We start from the raw sequence: 25254 nt of genomic DNA, 5'->3' as shown, positions 1-25254 counted from the left end.
TGTCTGAACTATTACTTTCTTACCAATAGTTTTGCAGAAGATTTGAATACTAAGGAAAAAAGTCCTCTATTTGTAATGTGTGATCCACCTATGTTTCCCCGTCCATCATTAGCCTGCAATGTAGCTTATGGTATTCTACTGCGCTGCACTTCTTTTTCTTTTATGATTTCTGGATTTTGTGTCATACTTAGAAAAGCTTTCACAGGTACTATTCATTAATAATTCCTGCTCTTTTGAATTTTTTAAACATTTAAACATTAAACATTTATTCCTGCCTCATCAGGAATAAATTTTGACATAAGCAATATTCTAAATCATTCTTAGTTTTCAATCTTACATATAGGAAAAATAATTTTTAAAAAAATGAATCCAATTAACATCAGTACCAGAGATTCCATATCAATCTTTTCCTTCTCAAAAGTATTAGCATACTCAGAGAGGCTAAGTGCTTCCAGAGTTTCTTGCAAAGTTAGGACTTCTTCATTTTCAACATCAAGGTCACATGAATCATCCAAAGCCAGCTTTGACTCTTCGTGCATCTTAATTTAAAAAAAAGGAGGAAACATTACAAAGCTCAGAAAAACTCCCAGAAAATGTCTTCTGATTTATAGAAAATCTTTAAAAAATTCTGCCCTATAGACAAATCAAACTTTTAGGTAGTCTGCCACCCAATGCTTGAATGTTTCAAAACATACATAACATACAATCACTCACATTCCTATTTTCTATAATTTTCTTTGTATTTTTAAAAACCATAAACTTTCACATTTACACTTATAATCCATAAGGAAAAGAGAAATGTTTAAAATGAGTCTCATGACTCCATTATACTTCTTAACCTTTTGATAAATAAAAAGTTTCAGAAAACATTTCAGCTCCAGCTCTAAACCTAATGCTAACAGGGTCAGGTGCAGACATACCTGCTTGTCCTGAAAATGGGGCTGCTTCACAACTCCATTAGCAACAGCGGGAGGTCCCGGAGACTTGGAGAAATTCAAATCTTTTTGATTAGATAGGATATCAAACAATATTAAAGAACCTAAGAAAAAGAAGTATTTTGCTTTATAATGTACTTTCTGGGTGTTTTTATAATACTAAACAAATTCTCCTTTCTTTCAAAGTCCCTAGGCAGAAGTTCTCCGAAAATTACACGTAAATTAAGATCTGATAATCAACATTCATCTTCTACCGAACAGCAGAATAAGTTAAAATATATGGTAGTCCTATGAATCATGTGAAGAAAAAAGGCAGACTGTAAACTCAAAGCATTCATTTCTGCCCTTTATAAAAGTTAAGATGTATAATTCTGAGTTCCATACTAAGGATGTTATCCACAATAAAAGAACTAACAACTTAAAGATCACATTTATAAGGTGTGTATTTAACAGCTTTACCTAAACTGTGACCAGCAACAGAGACTCTTCCTTTGAAGTCTGGATTCCGACTCATGAAGAGTGCATAGAGACGATTTATTTCTACTCCCACTTTCTCCACAATTGTTTGACAGTAGGTGGGGCTATTATAAAATAAAATATCTAGCAAGGTCTCATTGGTAAAGTGACGAAAACGACCAATACTTGGCAAAGTGATTTTCTTGATATTCCTGTTTAAAAACAAAAAAAAGTCAGTACGTTCAATCTAAGGGTTTTTAAAAGTTTTAATTTCTTATTTCTGAAAAAATAGAGTAAAAACGTTTAACTGATTAGTACATTATTAATTAATTATCAGTGAAGTTCATGAACATCCACTGAGAAAGAAAATGCCCTCATAAAACCTAACACTAACAGAATGGTGTTTGTACAATTGGTTTTATTAAAACCATGTGTACTAAAACATTATTTTAAACATTTATTTAAAATCCAGATGCTATTAACCTCTGTGCCAGCATTAATATAGCCTATATTTGTGGCTCTCAAATGGGCATATTCAAAATTGAGTGGGTTGTTTGTTGAATTTATCACAGTTGCTGGTGAGCATTGCTACCATTGAGTAGCATTCAGACAAGAGAGGCTAAGTGGTCTACAATGTAACACAGTTGTGCCACGAAGAACTACACTACTGTCAAGAGTATTCTCCATTGAGAAACAATAAGTCTACATCAGAGGTTCCCAACCATAGGTGACTTTTTACCCCCCAGGGACATGACAGTTTCTGGAGATATCTTTGGTTGTCACATGGTGAGGGAAAGACACACTACCATTATGTACCCAGGGATGCTGCTAAGCATCCTAAAATGCACAGGACAGCACCCTGTCTAAACCACCATATACTAGTATTTCATAAAAATCATCTTAGGGGCCAGTGAGATAGCTCAGTGGTAGAGCATGTGCTTAACACACCTGAGGAATGGGTTCAATCTCCAGGTCCAAAAATGATTATCAAAACCAGCTAAATTTCTTAGATTCACTTAAACACACAGAGAAAAATGGTATATAAATGGTCCAACCAGTAATCACATGTCAGAGGAAGTATGTAATTAAAAAAAAAAAAAAAACATTTGTTGAAGTCATAATAAACCACTTCATATGACTGTTTAAATTTTGAATCTAGGTTTAACTAATCTGAAAAATAAGATGAAAATCTACAAACCTGTCAACACCCGTTGCATCCCCACCCAAGGCACTGTGCCAGTGAACTGGGAGGAACTCCACTCGGCTGACTTTCCCCTCATCTAAAGATTTCTTGAAATGTGTCTGCAGCAATTTGAGAGAAACCACCCTAAAATCATCCACTTAAACAAACAAACAAAAAAAAAACACATAAAATTAAATTGATTAAATTGTCTTACCTTTGAAGCTAGTTAACAATTATATCAAATGTCAGCATTTACAAATAAAATTTTTTTAAATGATGACAAAATTAGGAAAAAATAACCAACCTTTAGGAAGCTCATTTTAACTTTTCATTGTTTTAGAGGAATGTATAAATGCCTAAAAAAAACTTAGTTTAAATGCCTCTACTAGGGGGAAGCATGGCACAATGGTTAAGACCAAAAGACTAGAATCAAAACTACCTTCTGTGGGGTCCTGGAGCCAATACCTGTTACTGACTATGACACAAAGGAACTGAACTTACCCTTGGGCCTTAAGTTCTCCACCCAACAGTGGGGGATAACAATAATAGCACCTACACCCCACCATTGTATCTGTGAGGGTTAAATGACACACTACATACAAGGTACTTGGAACATATCAGGTATTCAGTAAATATAAACTATTATTATACAGATATAAAAATGAACCTTCAAAAATTTTAAGTCATCCAGGCAGATTTATGAGTTCATTAAGCAACTTTTCACAACTGTCTCCCTATAAATCAGTTCAGTGCACAGGTGCTCGAAGTTGCTGGACGTACTCAGTCAGAGGCTGCCTGTCAGAAAGGCTAAATTACTTCCAAGATCCCTTCTAATTCTTTAGAACTCAGGATTCTATGAGTTATTTATATGGTAAGAGAAAATCAAGTACAAATTAGTATTTCCCACTGATCATATAAATATTTACCACTCTTTAGCAAGTGGCCAGGAACTAAAAATGAAACTTAAAAGCTCTTCTATTAGTTCTCAGATCATTATATGAAATAAACTATGACCAACACTTACCACATTCAACAATGCTTCTAAAGCGCAAGTCACACACAGGTCCAATACCATGCACCATGAATACCAAATGGTCAATCTGAGGCATTTCCCCTGTTTAAAAATAAAAATATATACATACATACATAAAAAATGGGAATTGTTTGGGTTTTCTTTTTTCTAATATTTACTTTTAATTGTAGTTGGACACAATACCTTTATTTTGTTTTTTTATTTTTATGCGGTGCTGAGGATCGAACCCAGGTTCTCGCATATGCTAGGCAAGCACTCTACCGCTGAGCCCCAGCCCCAGCCCCAGCCCCTGTTTGGGTTTTCTTAATAGCAAAATTCTTGATATCCCTTTTGTCATCATAAACTGGCCAAAGAAATTCATGACTCTTCCAAGTAAATAAGCCTTGTTATCCTCTATCAAATCAGAGCAATTTGTCCATCTTGGCACGTTAACAGGACACTAGACTGATATGGGGAGAAAGCAGACTACCTATTCCAAAAGGCTATCTATCAATATATGGTAACCAGCAGTTTCGTACCCATGGAGGCTCCATAATGTTGTGATCAATTCAGAATTCCTCGGGGCATGGAAAGCAGTATGGAGATTTCTTGGAAAGCTGGGAATGGAACCACCATTTGACCCAGCTATTCCCCTTCTCGGTCTATTCCCTAAAGACCTAAAAAGAGCATGCTACAGGGACACTGCTACATCGATGTTCATAGCAGCACAATTCACAATAGCAAGACTGTGGAACCAACCTAGATGCCCTTTAATAGACGAATGGATAAAAAAAAATGTGGCATTTATACACAATGGAGTATTACTCTGCATTAAAAAATGACAAAATCATAGAATTTGCAGGGAAATGGATGGCATTAGAGCAGATTATGCTAAGTGAAGCTAGCCAATCCCTTAAAAACAAATGCCAAATGTCTTCTTTGATATAAGGAGAGTAACTAAGAACAGAGTAGGGACGAAGAGCATGAGAAGAAGATTAACATTAAACAGGGATGAGAGGTGGGAGGGAAAGGGAGAGAGAAGGGAAATTGCATGGAAATGGAAGGAGACCCTCAGGGGTATACAAAATTACATACAAAGTGAGGGGAAAGGGAAAAAAAATTTAAGGGGGAGAAATGAATTACAGTAGAGGGGTAGAGAGAGAAGAGGGGAGGGGAGGGGGGAGGGGGGATAGTAGAGGATAGGAAAGGCAGCAGAATACAACAGACACTAGTATGGCAATATGTAAATCAATGGATGTGTAACTGATATGATTCCGCAATCTGTATACGGGGTAAAAATGGGAGTTCATATCCCACTTGAATCAAAGTGTGAAATATGATATATCAAGAACTATGTAATGTTTTGAACAACCAACAATAAAAATTAATAAAAAAAGAAAACAACACCTCCAGTCCCGGGATGGCAGAGCCTAACAGAGGGGCATTTTCTAAAAGATGAAGAGATGGAAAATGGTCAAAACTAGTATATTTTAAAGTTGAAATGAAAGTTTGCAGAATTTTGGGACCGTATTTTTGTGTACCTTGTGCCTAAAGAAATATTAGGTCATTGACTCCCTTCTAAAAAAAAAAAAAAAAAAAAAAGAATTCCTCGGGGCAGAGGGTATAGTTCAGTGGTAAAGTATATGCTTGTACATACAAGGCCCGGCATTCAATCCCAGCACTAGCAAAGAAAATAAAAATAAAATACACCTCCCCAGAACACTAAGCCCCACCTTGAGAAGCGAACTATCAATATGAAACTTTAAGGGGCTGGCAATATAGTTTAGCAGTACAGCACTCTCCTAGCATTCACAAGTCCCTGGTTTCAATCCTACTACATAAAAACAGTATTAATACTTTCAAAACTTTCCCCAGAACTCTATACCTTGATTCACAAGTACTATAGGAACATTTCCAAATCAAATCTTTTTTTCACTCAGATTTAATAATACCCATTTATTTTATAATTTTATTAGACAAAAATGAAATATGTGTAATTATCAAAATAAAACCAACTCTTCTTAGGGGAAACCAAAGCACACACACTAGAGCGGGGGTTGGCAAACTACGGTCTACAGGTCAAATCTTGCCCACTATCTGTTTGTGTAAATAAAGTTTTCATGGAACACACCTATGTCCATTTGTCTAAATACATTCTAGAAACACTTTCACATGACAATGGCAAAGCTGAGTGTTGGCAAGAGTCCACATGACCTGCAAAGCCTAAAAGTTTGCCAACCCCCATGCTAGAGTAACATGATGTATATAACCAGAGATGTATGAAAGCACAACCCCAAAATCTTAGTTCCAACCAGCAAAGTGATTCTTCACAATACATATTTAGAATCTATATTAAGTGGTATGCAAATATTCAACAGAATTCCAAATTTATTTATTTACTTATTTATCTTGGTACTGGGGATTGAACCCAGGGGTTAGCACTGAGCTTCATTCCTAGCCCTTTTTATTTTAAGACAAGGTCTCCCTATTTGAACTTGTAATCTTCCAATCTTCCTTCCTTGGCCTCCTAAGTCACTGGGATTACAGATCTGAGTCACCATGCCCAACTATTTATTTACTTTTATTTTTAAAAATTTTTTTTGGTACTGGGGATTAAACCTGGGGTGCTTTACTACTGAGTAATATCCTGAATCCGATTTTTTTTTGAGAAAGGGTCTCACTAAGTTGCTGAGAGTCTTGTTGAAATTGGCTTCAAACTTGCAATCTTCCTGCCTCAGGCTTCCTCAGTCACTGAGATTACAGATGTACATCATTGTGCCAGAATTATAAATTTAAAAATAAAGATATAAAAGTATTAAATAAGAAAGATATGTGTGAAATTGGCTGATTTCTGCATGCTATAGCAGATAATCCTAATAAGTACTTCTTCTTTTATCTTTCTAATGATGTTCCAATAGAGATGACTAAAAAAGACTCCACTCCTAACAAACTATACACACCATCAGGAATCTCATCAAGGTTGTCGTCAATCCCACGTTTTACAACCCTGGGCCTTGTCTGTCCATCCTGTGTGGTCCCCCACTCGTCGGGCACTGAAGAAGGCTGGAACTGAACAATAACCTTCAAGATACAATAGGATTATGTCAAAGCTCAATGGCACATTCTTTTCCAATGCAGGCTAAGCAATGTATTTTAATACATAGAAAGTATGCCTCATAGTAAGGACAGCTTATAATCTAGTTGCAGTATTAAATGGCAAGATTCCCAATTAATTTACGAATTCAGTCTCAACTACAAAAACTTAAACCGACCACTTTTCAGGAAAAAATCTATCATTAAGTCAACTGATTAAATTCAGCCCTGTGCCATACAGAAATTTCTCTTTCAAAAAAAAAAAAAAGAACATACAGATAATTTTATGTAAGTCTGTGTTCATGTAAAAAAACAAAAAGTAGGAGGTTCTCATTTTTCACTTGATACTATTTTATACTGTTTAAATTTATTGTGAACATATGAATTTTTTATTTACACTGGTATCAATAAGGACTAGAAAAGTGTTTAGGATGACTTACTTTTCTTTTATATTTTTCTTTAAAAATAAATGAATAAAAAGTCTATGTTCTCAGAAGCTACCATATGCCAAGCCCTGTTCTAGATGCTTTGCATAAATTATTTCATCTAAAATTTCATGTGGAATAACATTACTGCAGGCAAGGACCTGGGGATCAGAGAAATTAAATGTGGTAAATCAAAGTATGAAAACACTACTAATCAATTATTTTTGAAAACAAGAAAAGTTTATGGAGACAACTAAAAAAAAAGAAAAATAAATCATACTTTTTTTTTAACTTGAAAGGTTAAAACAAACCATTATCAAGGGCAGATAAGCACATTATGGCCCCCAGGATAAAAGTTTCACTGAAAAATCACACCCATACAGCCAAGTAATGATTAAAATGAACCTCACACTTTAAGCAACATTACCTTTGGATTGTGCATAACAATGGTCTCTCCACTTGGAAACTCTAATCTGCGGTGCCACTGATTTGTGGTTACAGCTTTTTTATATTCTGCCTACGATAAAGTAAAAAACATATAATCCAGTATGACAAATCTGTATCACATCAAGAGTGTGGGGCACAAGGAAAACCAGGATTGTGACAAAAATAACAGCAATAGCAGCTCTGATTTACTGTAACCTACTTTTTAATTACTTTATATATAATTATCTCATTTAAGTAATTACTCTCAATCATTTCTAAATATTATTGTCCCCATTGTGTAGAAAGGAAAACCAAGGTTTTGGACAGTGAATTAGTTTCTGAAGTTTCAAACACAAAGTACCACAAATTGGGCAGCTTAAAACAAAATTTCTGGAGGCTAGCAGTCCAAAAATCAAGGTGTTAGGAGGGCTCTGGTCTCTCTGAAACCTGTAAAGAAATCCCCCTTGCCTCTTCTCAGTTTCTGGTGGTTGCCTGCAACCTTTGGCATTTCTGGCTTTCAGTGATGTCCAATCTAAGCCTCCATAATCATGTGGCATGCCACCCTCTGTCTTAACATGGCTGTCTTTTTATGAAGACACCAGACTGATCAGAGGTCTGCCCTACTCAAGTATGATCTCATCTTAACTAATTACATTTGCAGTGACACTATTTCAAATTAAGCTCATGTTCTGAGGTACTGGTAGTTCGAACTTCAACATATGATTTGGGGACAAAAGGGGAAGGGAACACTATTCAACGCATAAGAGGCAGTTTATGTACTGCACACAGTTACATAAGATCATATAATCAAGTGAGTGTGGTAGTGCACACTTACAACCTCAGCAACTTAGGAGGCTGAGACAGGAGGATCCAAGTTCAAGGTCAGCCTCAACAACTTAATGAGACCCTAAAGCAACTTAGTGACACTCTGTCACAAAATAATAAATAAATAGATAGATAAATAGATAAATAAAGGGTTGGGGATATAGCTCAGTGGTAAAGTACCCCTATGTTCAATTCCCATTACCACTACAAAAAAAAAAAAAAAAAAAAAAAAAAGATTACACAACCAGTTAGGAGCAAATAGTAGAATGGTGGTTCACTCCCATCCAAGACTTTCCAACTCCCAAATCTTGACTGTGCAACCATTTGCTTACTCTTTCTCCTCCTTCAGATACATTATTCTGCTTTCTGTAAAGGTCTGAAGGCCTCTTGAAGACAGATTTAACAGGAGGTAATGGGGAACCCCTGATATACTCAGTCTATAAGGTCTGTTTTTTAATTTTGCTAATTCACAAGTATAGATTGCTAGAGTTTTTTTTTTTAGTAATGGGCTGTCATAGAGCACTTGCCTAACATGCATGAGGCCCTGGGCTTAATCCCCCGTATGGCAAAAAAATAAAAAAAATTTAGTAATTGATTATTTGAGAATCACGTCAAAATACAAGTCTTTCTTTTTGTGTCCTGGGCAATCATTCAGTAACAATCCCTCTTCATCAGGATTCTGTACTTTTGACCTTTTCATTTTTTTCTAATTTTTAACCTATTTATTTATAAATAGACCACAAAAACGGAAGAAAAGGTTCACCCTCTTAAGAATTATCTTCACTTCATACTCCCTTTTAATATATAACTTATAGTACTTACATATAATACTTAACTTATAGTACATCTTTTCTGGAGAGTAAGATCACGAAAGCAATACTTTCAATTGGTCTTAGTTACTTTTACTAGTTTGATCTTTCATCTAAAATTTAGGGGCAGGGTTGGGTACAGTGGTGCACTCCTGTAATTCCAGCAAATAGGGAGGCTGAGGCAGACGGGTTACAAGGTCAAAGCCAGCCACAGCAACTTAGCAAGGCCCTGCCTAAAATTTAAAAAAATAAAATAAAAAAGGTTGGGGATGTGGCTCAGTGATTAAGTGACCCTGGGTTCAATCCCTGCTACATTAAAAAAAAAAAAGCTAGATACCCACACAAAAAAAAATCTGTAATAGTTAGAAAAAAATATGTACACGGATAGATGAAGAACAATCTAGAAAACATTTTTTTAATGTAGATGTATCTTTTTAATTTTTTTAAGTTGTGGATGGACAACACCTTTATTTTATTTATTCATTTTTATGTGGTGCTGAGGAACCAAACCCAGTGCCTCACACATGGTAGGCAAGTACTCAACCAATGAGCTACAACCCCAGTCCCTAGAAAACATTTTATTTTTTAGGTGTAGATGGACACAACACAATGCCTTTATTTTTATGTGGGGCTGAGAATTGAACCCGGGTCCTGCCCGTGCTAGGTGAGTGCCCTATCACTGAGCCACAATCCCAGGCCCCGAAAACATTTTTTTAAAATACAGATAATTTGAAAAAGTGATAAGACTATGGTTAAATTTTTTATTTCTATTATATGTTCCTCAAGGGAAAAAAATTATTAATTTTATAATGAGATTTGAACAGTCAGCTCCTAAACAAAATACAAGCTTTATCCCTTGCTTAAAATTATTCAAAATACAATTAACATTTTAGAGGCCCATGGTGTTTTCTACAAGCTTGAAGAATTACTAAATTAAAAAAAAAAAAAATCAACTAAAATGTTCTAACTTCCCAAGTATGCAACTAAATTCATTTAACTTTTCAAATATTTAACACTCAACAATTCTACTTTATAAAGTAGAATTATTATAATAAATTGACACAATTACATACAAAAATTTTAACCAGTAGTTTTTTTTTTTTGGATTTTCTTTTGTTGTCATACTGGAGACTGAACCCAGGAGCACTATACATTCCCAGCTCTTTTTACTATGAGACAGAGTCTCAAACTTGCAATCCTCCTGCCTCAGCCTCCCAAGTCTCTGAGACTACAGACATGCATATGTGCACCCAGCTATAACCACCAGTTTTAAGATGGTTAAGTCTACTGATATTTCTTTCTATTCTGTTTCATATTTATTGTCACAAATGATAATTTAATTTCAAGCTTTACTAAATATTAATATGAAAAATGTCTCAATGCCTGGCATCTATTGTCAACATCAAATCCCTACATCCTATGTTGTTTTTTTTTAATGACTATTTATTTATTTATTTATTTATTTATTTATTGGTACCAGGGATTGAACTCAGGGGCACTTAACCACTGAATCACATCCCTAGCCCTATTTTGTATTTTATTTGGAGACAGGGTCTCACTGAGTTGCTAAGCGCCTCACTATTGCTGAGGCTGGCTTTGAACTCTCATACTCCTGTCTCGGCCTCCCGAGCTGTTGGGATTACGGGCATGTCACTGGGCCCATTTAAGTTCTTTTGAAGGTCTGATATAAACAGCTTATTAGATCTATGATGTGCCCCTGAAAAACACAGAAATCTAACTTTAGACATGGAAGCTACAATAAGCACATCATGAATGCTGGCACCACTTTAAAAGCAATCATCTTTTGTAAACAGCATCAAGACAGGCTACCTTGCAAATAAAAATCAACTCCAGTGAGTGATGTCACATAAGGTTCCAATGCTTGCAGCATTTGCATGAAAAGCATTATATGAATAAAGCACTCATACCTCTAGTTTTTCACTGAACTCCTCTGTATAGGGAACAAATCTGCTATCTGTGTCCCCCTTGTAAAACCAAGTACAGCGTCTCACTTCAGCAGGCTCCTCCTCCCAGTACACGGCTTTTCTCATTCGGTCATAGAGGTAAACATCATAGCGCCCTCCATCTGTACCTAGGATCACACTCTCAGGATCTGGCTGGACTAAACAACAAAGATCACATTTTCCCCAAAAGTTATGAGGCATATTTAAAAATGATTAATGAGAATGCAGTAACTAATCAATGCTTAAAGATTAAAAACTGAGCTCACTTTAAAAGAAAAAAAGAAGTTTAAGACTAATCTGTACTGTTTAAAATCACGACTCTTCTTAAATTGAAAAGAAATAGCCAGGGCAAACTTTAAAAATGTGATCATAAAACAAATAACACATGAATTTTTTTTTAAATCAAAGCAGTAAATATTTATAAACAGCAATGCTCCATAAAGTCCAGAGTTAATAAATGATTTCAAATCCCATAATCACATAATAAACAAAGAAATATATTTCTACATATTTCTCAGAGCCTTAAGGCGTTCCTGTGCATTATCTCTCAAGATGGATATAGAAGCAGAATTCTAAAACCAATCTGACCATGCAACACTTTTTTCACAGAGCCATATTCCAGAATAAGAATTCCACAGAAGATGCTTTTATTCAAAACTACAAATGAATAAGAAAAATAGGAAAACTAAAACTTGAATTATATGACCTACTCTACTTCTCTGATTTAAAACACCTTTAAACAATTTACTAAACCAGTTCTTCAGATAACTTGTGATTCACATTAGTATCACATCTCATTCCTTCTCTTCCTGGAAACAAATGATCCATGATAGGTACTTACCAGAATTATAAATTTCTTCAAGATTTGAAGAGTCAAACACACTGAAAGGCATCCATAGTTGCTTATATTCTACCTCCTTGCAGTAAAACCAGTGGGGTTGAACAGGTTCATATTGATTTTGAAGTACAAAAGGTGGTGGCCCTGGCACAGAGGGACCCACAGGTCTAGCAAGTACCTGCTGCTGTGTTGGTGACTGCACTGAAGGAGGAATCTAAAGGGGAAAACAAAGAATGTTGTATTTGTCCAAAAGAATTATTTTGAATATGCTTCAGACTCAAATTGACATTAGTAATAATTATCCTACATACTTTTTGTAATAACAATTACAAAAATTTACCAAGGATGTACACCAAATGTTTGTTGTACATTATATTCATTCAAATATTGGCATTCTCTAAAGCCATTAAAAATGTTTTAGAAAAAAATTTAGTAACATATGTTCACAAAAATAAAGACTATTTTTTAAAGGATACATATCCACATGGGATTATTATTATTTGTATTCTTGTCAGCAAGAATACAAATAGGAAGCAGGGCACAGTGGCGCACACCTGTAATCCCAGCAGCACTCATGCTCAGTAGGCTGAGGCAGTAGGATTTCAAGTTCAAAGTTGGCCTCAGCAACAGCAATGTGCTAAGCAACTCCATGAGACTCTATCTCTAAATAAAATACAAAATAGGGCTGGAGATACGGCTCAATGGTCAAATTCCCCTGACTTTAATCCCTGGTACAAAAAAAAAAAAAGAATACAAATAATAACTGGGCACGGTGTTGCACACCTGTAATCCCAGCAGCTTGAGAGGCTGCTAAGACAGGAGGATCACGAGTTCAAAGCCAGCCTCAACAACTTAGTGAGGCTCTAAGCAACTTAGTGAGACCTGTCTCTAAATAAAATATAAAAAAGTCTGGGGATGTGGCTCAGTGGTTAGAGTTCCCCTGGGTTCAATCCCCAGTACCAAAAAAATAAAAATATAATACAAATAATAATAAATGCTAGACAGGATGTGGAGAGAAAGGAACACTTTTGCACTCTTGATGAGACTATAAATTAGTACAATCACTATGGAAATCAGTGTAGCATCTAGTCTTTTGAGGAGCCTCCATACCGACTTCCACAGTGGTTGTACTAATTTATAGTCTCACCAACAGTGTAAAAGTGTTTCTAGCTGACCCAGTTATACCACTTCTCAGTATTCTCAGTATTCACAATAGCCAAACTATGGAACCAACCTAGCTGTTCATCAACGATGAATGGATAAAGAACATGTGATACAGATACACAATGGAGTTTTATCTAGCCATAAAGAATGAAGTTACGGCATTTGCAGGAAAATGGATGGAACTGGAAACAATCATGTTAAGCAAAATAAGTCCAACTCAGGTTAAGGGTCCTGTGTTTTCACTCATATGCAAAAGCTAGAAAGGAAAAAGGAAAACAAAGGTGGGAGTTGATCTCCTAAAAATCAAAGGGAGATTAGTAGAGGAAAGGATAAGGGTAGAGGGAAAGGAGGGAAGTGGTAAAGAGTGATATTAGTCAAACTATATTGCCATATTGTATGCATGTATAAATATGTAATAATAAATTCCATCAATATGAAAGTATAATGCACCAATAAAAAAAAATGTATGTGTGTGTGTGTGCGCGCGCGCGCGCGCGCGCGCGCGCGTGGTGGGGGAAGCTGGGGATGTGGCTCAATGGTTAAGCACCCCTGGGTTCAACTCCCAGGTCTGGTGGAAAAAAAAACAAAACCCAGAAATTTGGTTACTTTCTAATGTATGATGAAACCCAACATTATCAAGAATTTGTATACTATTATGATTTAAATAATAAAGTAGATCTCCAGGAAGTACCTCAGTAGTACAGTGTTTATCTAGCATACATTAGGTCCTGAGTTCAATCCCTAAAAAAGCATATCTCCAGGAGACATATTGTCATTCTCTCCCACATTGGGTTGGGTGCTTAATTCTTTTCATCTCCCTTTTTATTTTATATAGCCTCCTCTGGAAGTCAGATGAACAATTCATGGGGAAAAAAGCATAAAGAAAATTCACAAAATTTACCTAAGGTAAATGTTATTCCATTACCCTCCTTCAGATAGAATTTAACTGACTGGATCCAAATGCCATGTAAATATAAATTACTGGAGAAATCAATTTTTGTCCCTATAATTGAGTATTTGTATTAAATAGTAAACTAGGAGATGAGAAGCTGGCACTCTGTTAAGACAATAATTGCCTCAACTCTCATGTATTCCTAGGTGATATTTATTAGTAGTAGCTTACCCTAAAAACTGTGAATATTGGCCTGGACTAACTCATTAAAATCAATTATTATATCAGCAAACAGGTAAAATAAACTTCAAAGCATGTAACTTACAAAACTGAAATAAATAGTAGTGATGACAAAAGTGAATCTGACCCCCATGGAGGACAAGTGACCACTTGAACCTTTGATTTCAGCATCCACCATGGCTGACAGACTATGTGTCTAATATTTCTACCTGTACAGACTTACCCCATTTCTAAATCATAAAAGTAAAAATCTGTGACAGGCTCTATTTTAATTTCTAAAGGGTAGAATCTAATAGAGTCTAATAAACATTTATAGTTGTTTTAGCTCTAATACCTGCTAAACAACTACAAGCATCTTTTTTTATTTTTTATTTTTATTTTTTTTGTGGTGCTAGGGATTGAATCCAGGGCCTTGTGCATGCAAGGCAAGCACTCTACCAACTGAGCTATATTCCCAGCCCCCAACTACAACATCTTTGTTTACTGTACTTTGTTTATGTGTACTTGTGCACTCCTGAGTATTACCTATGGTTTCTACATATGTGGTTGTGTCCATACAGCATGTGCATGGTATCAAAGTTGGCTTACAGCTGGGTGCAATGGTGCATGCCTATAATCCCAGAGGCTTAGGAGGCTGAGACAGGAGGATTTAGAGTTCAAAGCCACCCTCAGCAGTAACGAGGTACTAAGCAACTCAGTGAGACCATCTCTAAATAAAATACAATAGGGCTGGGGATGTGGCTTAGTGGCCAAGTGCCCCTGAGTTCAATCCCCAATACTAAAATAAAAGTTGGCTTACAGCCAAATGAGTACAAATGAGTAAATTTCACACATGGATCCAAATGCCTTTTGATTCATGTGACTTAAATAAAACTTTAGCAAAAAGGGTCAATTTAAATTGGTAAGAGTAATGATGTCTTTGAAATTACCAACTCACGTATTTTTAGGTGGCCAGTGAATCAAAGCACTTATTTCTATCAGATGTTTGAAGTGCAATATCCATTGCTTTAAAGGATTTTTCTTTTTTATGAAAAACTTGCTATCAGTCCCCTGTCTTGTGGGAGTTCTATCTATTTGAAACCAAATAAATCCTATTCCATTTACTCTTATGGGAAAAAAAACCAAAAAGCATAACTCATTCTCATTTGAATTATAAAACACACAAAAGTTCTTTCAAACATTGGCCAAGGTGAGAGAAAAAAAGTAAGAGCAAATAATTAGGACACAAAACCTATCTACATACCGGTGGCAAAGATCCTGGAGGCATCTGGTACATCTGCATAGGGGGTCCAGAGGGTGGAGGGTGAGAGGGATGGCCTGGTGTTTGGCACTGTTGCAGCTGTGGTGGTGCAATATATGGATTAGCCCTGCTGCTGACAGGGGTATGGCGATATGGATTGTACCCTTGTTGGGGGGTTCCTTGGGGTGGGCTCCCAAAATTTGAAGGAGGGAGACTACTTGGCTGAGAAGGCAGGTAAGTATTCATTCCCATCTGTGGGGAAGATGGAGCACCATATGGAGGCTTCGATACAGATGGTGGAAATGCATTCAACACATCTTGGGATCCAGTTGTAAAAGGGAGAGCAGTCGGGGAATTGGAGAATGCAGATTGTCCAACCGATGTTGCTGCAGTTGTTAAGGGTGACTGTCCAATATTCCCAAAAGGATCACTACTGCTTGATACCTGAGAGAAGTAACTAAATGTCTGTGGGGTGGATGTGTGAACAGAAGTCTGACCGAGGAAGCTGTCCTCCTCACCCACATCTGTGGAATCCTCTGAAACAGAACAGGAGAGCAAATGATTTTAAGTTTTCTAACATTCTGTAGATATAATTCTGTAAGGAAAAACCAGCAATTCTATCTCTTACGTGTTAATCTAACTCATATTTCTGCTTTACAGGTAAAAAACCCTTTTTTTCTTTGAAATGAAAATCTAGAAAATATTCATAGGAAAAAAAATCAAAAGCAGGGAAATATACAATTCATTGATAAGCCCACCTCCCAGAGACAATCACATTTTGGTATATACTCTTTCATACTTTTTAAATAAATGTAAACAGTTAATATTTCATAAATATATAAATGTTTTTACAGAGATGCTTTTAAAAACGGAAATATTAACTATATCTACAACTTTTTTGGGGGGGAGGGGGGTGTACCAGGGATTGAACTCAGGGGCACTCAAGCCCTAAGCCACATCCCCACCCCTATTTAGAGACAGGGTCTCACTGAGTTGCTTAGCACCTCACGGTTGCTGAAGCTAGCTTTAAACTCACAATCCTCCTGTCTCAGCCTCCCAAGCTGCTGGGATTACAGGCATGCGCCATCATACCCAGCTATACCTACAACTTTTACATATTATTATAAATTTTTTCTCTCCCTGGTAAAATATGACTCAAATGTTATTCCATCACCCAAATGCATATCATCTTAATTTCTATAGTCACAAAGAGAAACTAAAGTACACATTAACTCTGTGGACAAGAAGGGGTGTAACAGGGCTCTTACTTACAAAGCACTTATTATACAAATGAACATATGTTATGCGTATTCCCAAAGAAAAATATGTCAACCTTAATTTCCATCCCTAATATCATACAGTGTCACAACCAAAAAATTAGTCATTACAGAACACCAGATAGCTAGGAAAGTCATTTTTATAACTTGATCTTCACTGTGTATTAAATCAAAGGATTTTCTTTTGTTCTGCTACAAACTCATGAATAAAATAAAAGCATATACCCTCCACATGGCCTACAAAGTCTACCCTGCTCTTCCTCATTGAACCTTCCCAAGCCCTGAGCTTGCAGCTTTCGTCCTTCTCTTTTCTTTCTCCTGTCTTATCCTTCTTATCTCCTACTACTGGAGGCATGGAGTCCCTCAGAGGGTGGCCTCTCTCCCAGCACACAAGTACACAGTGGTTCCTGTCCTTGGAGGCTTGCCAAGCTTTGTGCTCCTCCTTGACCTCTGCCGAGAAGACCACTGGGCTCTCAGGAGATTCTGCCTTGAGTGCCTAGGCTGCTCCCCTTAGATTTCACATACACCAAACTACCAAGACACTCCACTATACATGTTTGGACCATCATCCCAAAAGACTCACAAGATTATGGCATTAGGGATTGAATCTTTTGGATTATGATCAGCATGGTACTATTTTTCTAATATTTACTTTAACTGTAGTTGGACACAACACAGTTATTTTATTTATTTATTTTTATGTGGTCCTGAGGATGGAACCCAGGGCCTTGTTACACTGAGCCACAACCCAGCCCTGCATGGTACTATTTAAAAGACTCCTAACACTTGTTTCTTTGTATCAAAAAAAAAAAAAAAATCCTTCCTATTCAAGACTCTGTCTGCTTTTCTCTTTCTACTTTTCTAATGTATTTCCAGTTTCCACCTAACCTTCACCTTCCTGTGAACCTTACTTGGATTTCTCTGTATTTCTTAGTTCGTCCCTCAACAATGAACTGTGTGTGTGATGGTAAGAGGGGGAGGGCCTTATGTGCTATCTTTCACCCTTTAAGAGAATTTGAAATTAACCTGGTCCAAGAAATATTTTTCTAATTAGTATCAATCATAAATGAAATGACAACATTCTGCTAGCTTCCCCTGAGGTTTTGTTAGTTTATTTTTTCTGCAGCATTGGAATTGAACCCAGGGCCTCATGCATACTGGACCAGTACCCCACTACTGAGCCACACTCTAGCCCTCAGGACACAATGTTCATGAGCAGTCTATACTCAGGACTCTACCAACTATCTCAAACCAAGACTGCCATGTGTTCCAGAAGCTATTTTTTAATCACTCCCTCAATATTTCTGACAGATGCAGCTTCGTATGCTTCAATTTAATAGGCTTAAAACTAAATTTATGGGGTTGGGGTTGTGGCTCAGTGGTAGAGTGCTTGCCTAGCATGTGTAAGGCACTGAGTTCAATCCTCGGCACCACACAAAAATAAACAAAACAAAGGTCCACTGACAACTAAAAAATATTTTTAAAAAAATACTAAATTTATTACATTGACCACCCCATGTTCTTTTTTTTAAAAAAATATATTCTTTTAGTTATCAATGGACTTTATTTTATTTGTTTATATGCGGTACTGAGAATCAAACCCAGTGCCTCATACCTGCTAGGCAAGCGCTCTACCACTGAGCCACAATCCTAGCCCCACCCATGTCCTTTCACCGGTTCTCACAACCTCAACAGGAGTTCACCAACAACATCAAGATTTCAGCAAAAACCTCGAGTCTGTCAGACCCTTCCTCTAATACCCTTCATTTAATCGGATGCTCTTCAATAAATATTTATACAGCACCCCATATGTGCCAGGTACAGAGCTTAGTCTTAGAGCCAAAACTGAACAAGAACAGACCTCTGCACTGACAAAGCTAATAATCTGACCACCAGTGAGTCAAAACTTTATAGACTAAAAATCTCTCCCATCTGTTCCCTGCTCTCCATACCCAATGTCAGTCACCTGGGCTAGAATGCCATTTGCTCCTATCTGAAGTACAATGGCCACCCAAATGACCATTCTTAGTATAGTCAGCCTTATTCCAATGCAATCTAAGAAAACTTTAGTCCTTCTGAAACACACTTCTCATTTTATTGCCTTATTAACATCCTTCAAAGGTTCCCCACACCTTTCAGGATGAACTACAAACTCCTTTTTTTTTTTTTTTTTCAAACTCCTTAATACAGTACTTACAGCCCACAGACCCCAAGCGCCACTCCCCTGCAAACCCTCTAGTCATAGTGACCTACTTGGGTCGGGGAGCTAGAGGACAGAACAGGAGATAGAAGAGGCCCATCCCTGCCCCACACAAACCACCACCAACTCCTGCCAAGCCTGGAAGCTTTCTCACCTATGCAGATGCCCTCATTTCTATGTACCCTTCAATAGGCAGCTCAACTATCACCTCCCGTGAGGCCCTGAGGCCTAAGGGACATGCCCTTCCCACTCCACCAGCTGAGACCCACTGTGTTCACAGCAGCCTATCCATCCCTTATTCTAGCTTTCTAGGCCTGTGTTACAACTGCTCACCCAGATGGGCATTTGAGTATACATATGTACTGTGCAGTCATTGAAGGAAGAGCTATCTGCATTTCTGTGTCTCTGTGACATATGAAACAGAGCATGGCAAAGAGAAGCTGCTCAATCCATTTGGTGAATGAATGAAATTATTCCTGTGTGCCTCTTTTAATGATATGATTAACTGTTGCTTCCAAGGAGTCAGGTTCTTCTTTACCTTCACATATTTTCTGAAAGAATCTCTAACTACGAAAATATTTTTTAGAGGTGGAAAAATACTTGTTATGGAATTTTAGTTCTAAAATCTATTCATGTTCTCACACTCAGAAAAAAAAAGTTCAGCCAAACACAGTATGGCATACGCCGATAATTCCAGCTACTTGGGAAGTTGATGCAGGAGGACAACAAGTTTGAGGCCAGCCTGGGCAACTTAAGTGAGACTGTTTCAAAATAAAATAAAAGGGACTGAGGATATAGCTCAGTGATAGAACACTTGCCTAGCATGCTGGAAGCCCTGGGTTTGGACCCCAATTCAGCAAAAAAAAAAATCTGAAAAAAAAAAGGTCTGTCTTCAAGAAACAAAGAGTTTTAAAGACAGATGTAATTACTCTGTTCTTACAAGGACAATGTCTAGCAACAATTGACAATGACACACACAAACTAAATACTGTATAACAAGGAAGACGGACACAAACCAAACAATACTTACGGAGCAGAGGATTATACAAAAACCCCAAGCATGGTCTCATTCACTCCTAGATCCTCCCACAGCACTCTGCTCCAGCCATGCTAGTTCTTCACCAAAGACAGCAACGTCTAATCTTTTGACCACACTGCCTAAATGAGACATACATATTCCTGATGCCCACCCTCCCATTCATTCAATAAGTATCTGCTGCATTGTCTAATGCATTCCAGGCACTGGGCATATATATGCTAATGAGTAAAACCAAGACCCTGCTTTCATGGCGCTTAGGTTTCTAGTGGGGGAAAATAAATATGCATATATGTCAGGTAGTGACAAGCACCAAGAAGAAACAACACAAGAGAAGAACTTTAATGTACTGCTGAAGTCGTTCTCCACTTCTCCATGAGATCTTCCTTAGTCCTTCAAACAGTAATAAATTATTCACTAGAAAAAAAAATCAGCACTTAAAGAGGACCTATGTGCTAGACACCAAATAAGATTCTAGAAATAAAAAGGTAATTAATTAATGCATCAAAATAAATAAATTAAGGAAAAAGGTAATTAAGTCACAGCCGCAAATTTCAACAAGCCTCAGTCCAAATGAAGAGGCAAACATGTTCAGTTCACATTTACATGTGTGCAAGGTACTATGCTGTTTTATAGAAATTAATTCACTTCTCAAGACAATGCCATAAGACTGAACATATATGAAAACTGAAGCACAGAGAGGTAAAGTATCATGACTGAGGTCACACATCAAGTTACTGGTAGAGCCAGGACTGGAACACAGCCTGTACTACTCAACACTACGGCCTTGGTTATGCTATATAATCACCCAAAAGCAATCACCCTAGACATTACTACAGATATGAGCAAAAAGCTAGAGGTGCACAGAGGAGTGGGGGCCTAAAAGGACAAGAAAACCCTTCTTACAGGAACTGATGCACTACCTTGAAAAATGAGGAATACATTGTCTACAGTTTGCAAATACTACACTTTACAAATACCACCCTGGAGGTAACTTACCATCTCCTAAGAGAGAGATACCCTACTATATCCTGAAGTCTCCTAGGAGGATGCCTGACCGTACCTTAGGAGAAGGCGACTAATAATCTGCATCCCTGCCAGGACTCAGCACACAGTAGGTGTTCACCGAGGATCAGTGGAATGCCAGGGCACGAGTGTCGGGGCATTGTAGACAACCCGGACGGGCGGCTCCTTTGACGACCAGCCAGCCACATCACCTGGGCCCCGCCCTCTAAAGCTGGCAATGCTGGCCCCAGCAGGCGCCCGGATCGAGACGCGGCAGAGGGAGAGCCTCGCGTCCGAGCCTCCTAGCCGGGCGGCCCGGCTCCCCGCACACGCCCACCCCGCGGGACAGCCCTCCCCTCCTACCTCCGGGCAAGAGCAGGGAGGCCGGGGCCGCGACGGCTTGGGTGACTGGGATGAAGGGCACGTTAAAGCTGAGCTCCGTGGCCGAGGAGGAGAAGAGTAAGTTAGTGCTCAACGAGGAGGTGGAGGCGGCGCCACTGCCACCGTTAGATTTCCTCTCGGCCATGGCTGCGGCCCACCGTCCGTTACACGTCTGCGGGAAGCCGGTGCGGCACCACCGGCCGGAAACCGGTCACCCTTGGGCCAGCGCACTTCCGCACTTGCGCACAGGGGCCAGCACTCCAAGAGGCTGGCAGAGGGCCCTTTTCCTTCGCCTGCCCGTGCTGCCAAAAATCAACATGGCGGCAGCGGCTTCAGGCCCGAATCCGCACGTGACTCGCTCAGTTTCTGCGCAGGCGTAGTATGAGACGGAGGACTGCGATTGGGACAGGCCTTTGGGGGTGTGGCTGCTACGGGTTTCAGGTAAAACTTCAAATTGACGCTGACAGTACAGATTACGGGCGGCGCTCTGGCCTTCCTGAAAGTACCGAAGGGATAGTTTAACTGGCAAGATTTTGGAGGTACAGTGGAATACGTCAGGACAAGATAGCAGAGTGCTCAAAGGGAGGGCAGGGGGAAAAAGCAGTGGAGGCAATCGCAGCCAAGGTGGAGCCAGATTCTTCTGTTCTACCACTCTCCCGCCCTTCCGGACAGAACTGAGCTGAACTCCTGTCGTTGGCACAGAAATGAAAATAGTAAAACCATTAAGTTTTTAAAGACATTTCTTTAAAAAATAAAATAGGGGACTGAAATTTAAGGATATGACATTTCAAAATGCTTTCTATATGTATCCACAGTAGTCTTGACAAATTGAATCCAAAATGCAGTGCAAATAATTTGAACATAATTATGATCTTGCATAGTTAGATGTTATGAAAGAAAAAGTACCATAAGCACTCTTCCAGGGAGATAAGACCTCAAAGGAAACCGTGATATAGTGAAACACATCCCTCAGCAAATTACACCTATATAAAACCTGTTCCTTAACGAATTAAATGACTACTTAATGTAACGTCTGATTATTTTTTTAAAAAGCCAAACACTAGTTAAAACAGGATAGATTTCATTTAGTAATAATTGTTGCAAAAGTGATGTCCAGCTTGAACCGAAACCAGCCCTACTGAAAGAAAATGTTCAAGACTTTTTTTTTTTTTCCTTAAGTTACTAAGGATTGAACCCAGGGGCCCTCTCTACCACTGAGTTACACTACTGTCTCTTCACCTGTTTTATTTTGGGACAAGTTTTCACCAAATTGCTGGAGCTGGCCTCCAGCTTGCAACCCTCCTGCCTCAGCCTCCCAAGTCAACAGGTATGCACACCCCAACTGGCAGTTTGAGACTTTTTAAGGGCTGGGTGGGCTTAGGGAAAGACACTGAGACATGCAAAGAAGGTTGGTCTACCTGACTAAGCGTTCTGGGTTTTTTATGGTGCTTATCAAGAGGAGACACATGCTTCTCATAGCTTTTATTCTCACAGAGTGAGAATAACAATCTCCTTGAATGTACACACATTTCAAAGGGTCTTTGGAAAGACAGTTTCAAGTGGTAGAAGATTTACATCTGAAAGAAGGAGAATTTATAATTGTCAGCTTTCAAAAGTAACTGTTCTAATCAGTGGTTCAGGGACCTATCACCAGGTTTTGGCTGAAAGAAACAGTAAATTCTCCTAGCAGTGTTGAGCTTTCTTGGGCAGACATTTTTAAAGGGCTATAGTCACCCTAGATACATGGCCGCACACTGCTAGAAGCCAGGGTACAGGTTGCTCAAGGACAGTCTCTGTCATTATGGGTGGGCAAGGCAGTATACTAAACACTAGGGGTACCATGGTATGTAAAATATACCCTTTTGGGAACTTAGTCTGGTTAAGACAGGCAACTAAATGCAAAATAACAATAACTAAAGGGTAACGAATAATGTAATTCAGAATTTCCTAACGTGTGCTACATAGAACACTGACATCATTAGATAAGGAGATAGAACCTTTCCATGGAGAGATAGCAAGTATCTTGCACACCGGACCATCAACAAAGGACCTACCTAGTATAGAGTGACATGACACACTTCCCTAAAGAAGAAAAATTAAAGTTGAGACCTGAAAGACAAAGGATAGAAGTTAACTGAAAAAAACTTAGGGATGGAAGGATTGGAGAAAACAGTAAGAAACAAATTTACATAAAGGAACAATATGTAGGAAACACTGAGATGCCACATTTGAATGTTAAGAGAAACAGAGGTAAAACTATGGCTAGAGCCCAGGGAGCTAATGGGAGAGAGTTGGGGGATGAGGATTAAAAAGTAGACAGAAGTTAGTTGCTGTTTTACAGTCTTTAGAGGGCAACAGGGAGTTAAAGGGTTTAAAGGAGGATGAAAAAATTATAGCACTTGCTCTGTAGAAAGTTCATTCCGCTTCAGTGTAACAAAGTTGCCAAGGAAAGGGCAACCCTGGAAATAGGAAGAGTAGTTGGCAGACCTTGGGGGATCAGGAGAGCAATCATGGTGGTTAGTGATGACAGAAAAATGAACAGAAATCGAATAATCCCTAGGGAAAGACTGAACGGATGCATTGCAATTGCTTCCTTCTGAAACTGTTGGAAGCACAAATAGTTTTTGTTTTCAAGAATAAACCCATTAAAGATGAGTTTTCCACACCAACAAGATTTTAGAAGCAGCAAAAAGGGTAGATGAGCAGCAGAAAAGGTGGGCACAGTGGTGCATGCCTATAATCCCAGCTGCTCCAGAATTCGGAGTCAGGAGAATTAAAAGGTCCAGGACAGCATCAGTACCTTAGTGAGACCCTGACTCAAAATAAAAAGCATTAGTGATGCAGCTCAGTGATAGAATACCTGCCTAGCATGTGTGAGGCCGTGGGTTCAATCTCCAGCATTAAAAAAAAAAAAGAAAAGAAAAAATATTAAAGAAATATTCAGGGGGAAAAAAGAATAACAAAATTAAAACTCAGTTGAAGAAAAATAGATGTGAGGAATTTCCCAAAAAATAAAGCAAAAAGACAAACAGATGGGAGCTAGGGGAGGAAATGTAAGAAATTAGAGTACCAAGCAAGGAAATCCAAAAGTCTGAATATTAACAGTTCCATTAAAAATAGAGAGAGAAGATGCAGGGAGAGGGAATCATATTCTTATTCCTAGAAATGAAGAATATAAGTTTCCAAATTGAAAGGTTTGAGTGCCCAAAACAGTAGTTGAAAAGATCCACACTCATAGGTCACAAAAAGATCTCATAGGTCACAAAGGATACAGTCAAATGCAAAGAAATTCAGCTCCCAAAATATCTACCTCTCAAGCACACTTTTGATGAAAGCAACTGGAAAATGTGCTGTACAGAAACGAAGGATAAACTAAGAAAATTTTCCCACATGGAATACCAGAAGCATGCTCTCAGGACTTCAAGTTACTCTTTTTTTAAAGACCTCAAAATGCAATGTCTTGATTAAAATAGAAGTTTGTGTCTCATTCATATAAAAGTACATATTCGTGACCTTTTGGTCACTAATATTTAGGGCTTCCAAGACTGCTCTAGTTACAACCCAAGCCAGCAGGAAATGATCAGAGAAGTCCTGGGACAAATGTTTCATCTTAACAAGTGGGAGGAGGCCGCCCACATCATTTCTGTTCACATTCCACTGGTGAGAACATTGGCAAAGAGTCACTCCTAGAAGCAAGAAAAGCTGGGAACTTGAGTTCCCACCTGGGTGGCCACACCCTAACATCCTGTGAAGGAAGATTAGGTGGGCAAATGACAATCAAAATGTGACCCTGGCCACCAAATATGCACCCATCCTCTTCACAGAGAATGTACAGATATTTCCTTCCCAAGAG

At 38.2% G+C, this 25254-nt stretch overlaps 1 protein-coding gene across 3 annotated transcripts in view; it reads right to left on the bottom strand.

Moving 5' to 3' along the window:
• The window catches only part of Sec23ip (SEC23 interacting protein), a 44602-nt gene extending 22993 nt beyond the window's left edge, over positions 1–21609 (bottom strand). For all 3 annotated transcript variants that reach the window (XM_076834441.1, XM_076834443.1, XM_076834442.1), the window contains exons 1-11: positions 21384–21609; positions 15506–16038; positions 11970–12180; positions 11093–11286; positions 7532–7621; positions 6547–6667; positions 3599–3688; positions 2590–2731; positions 1395–1603; positions 921–1039; positions 387–539 (exon numbers count right to left, since the gene is read on the bottom strand). In XM_076834441.1, coding sequence (XP_076690556.1) covers positions 387–539; positions 921–1039; positions 1395–1603; positions 2590–2731; positions 3599–3688; positions 6547–6667; positions 7532–7621; positions 11093–11286; positions 11970–12180; positions 15506–16038; positions 21384–21546 — 2025 coding nt within the window. In that variant the 5' untranslated portion in view covers positions 21547–21609. The remainder of the gene's footprint in view (positions 1–386; positions 540–920; positions 1040–1394; positions 1604–2589; positions 2732–3598; positions 3689–6546; positions 6668–7531; positions 7622–11092; positions 11287–11969; positions 12181–15505; positions 16039–21383) is intronic.
• Between the last annotated feature and the right edge of the window lie 3645 nt (positions 21610–25254).

This window comes from Callospermophilus lateralis, chromosome 15 (genome assembly GCF_048772815.1).
Source record: "Callospermophilus lateralis isolate mCalLat2 chromosome 15, mCalLat2.hap1, whole genome shotgun sequence".
In the NCBI taxonomy this organism is placed as follows: domain Eukaryota; kingdom Metazoa; phylum Chordata; class Mammalia; order Rodentia; family Sciuridae; genus Callospermophilus; species Callospermophilus lateralis.
The sequence above is the reverse complement of the archived record's forward strand: the minus strand, read 5'-3'. Positions and strand labels throughout refer to the sequence as shown.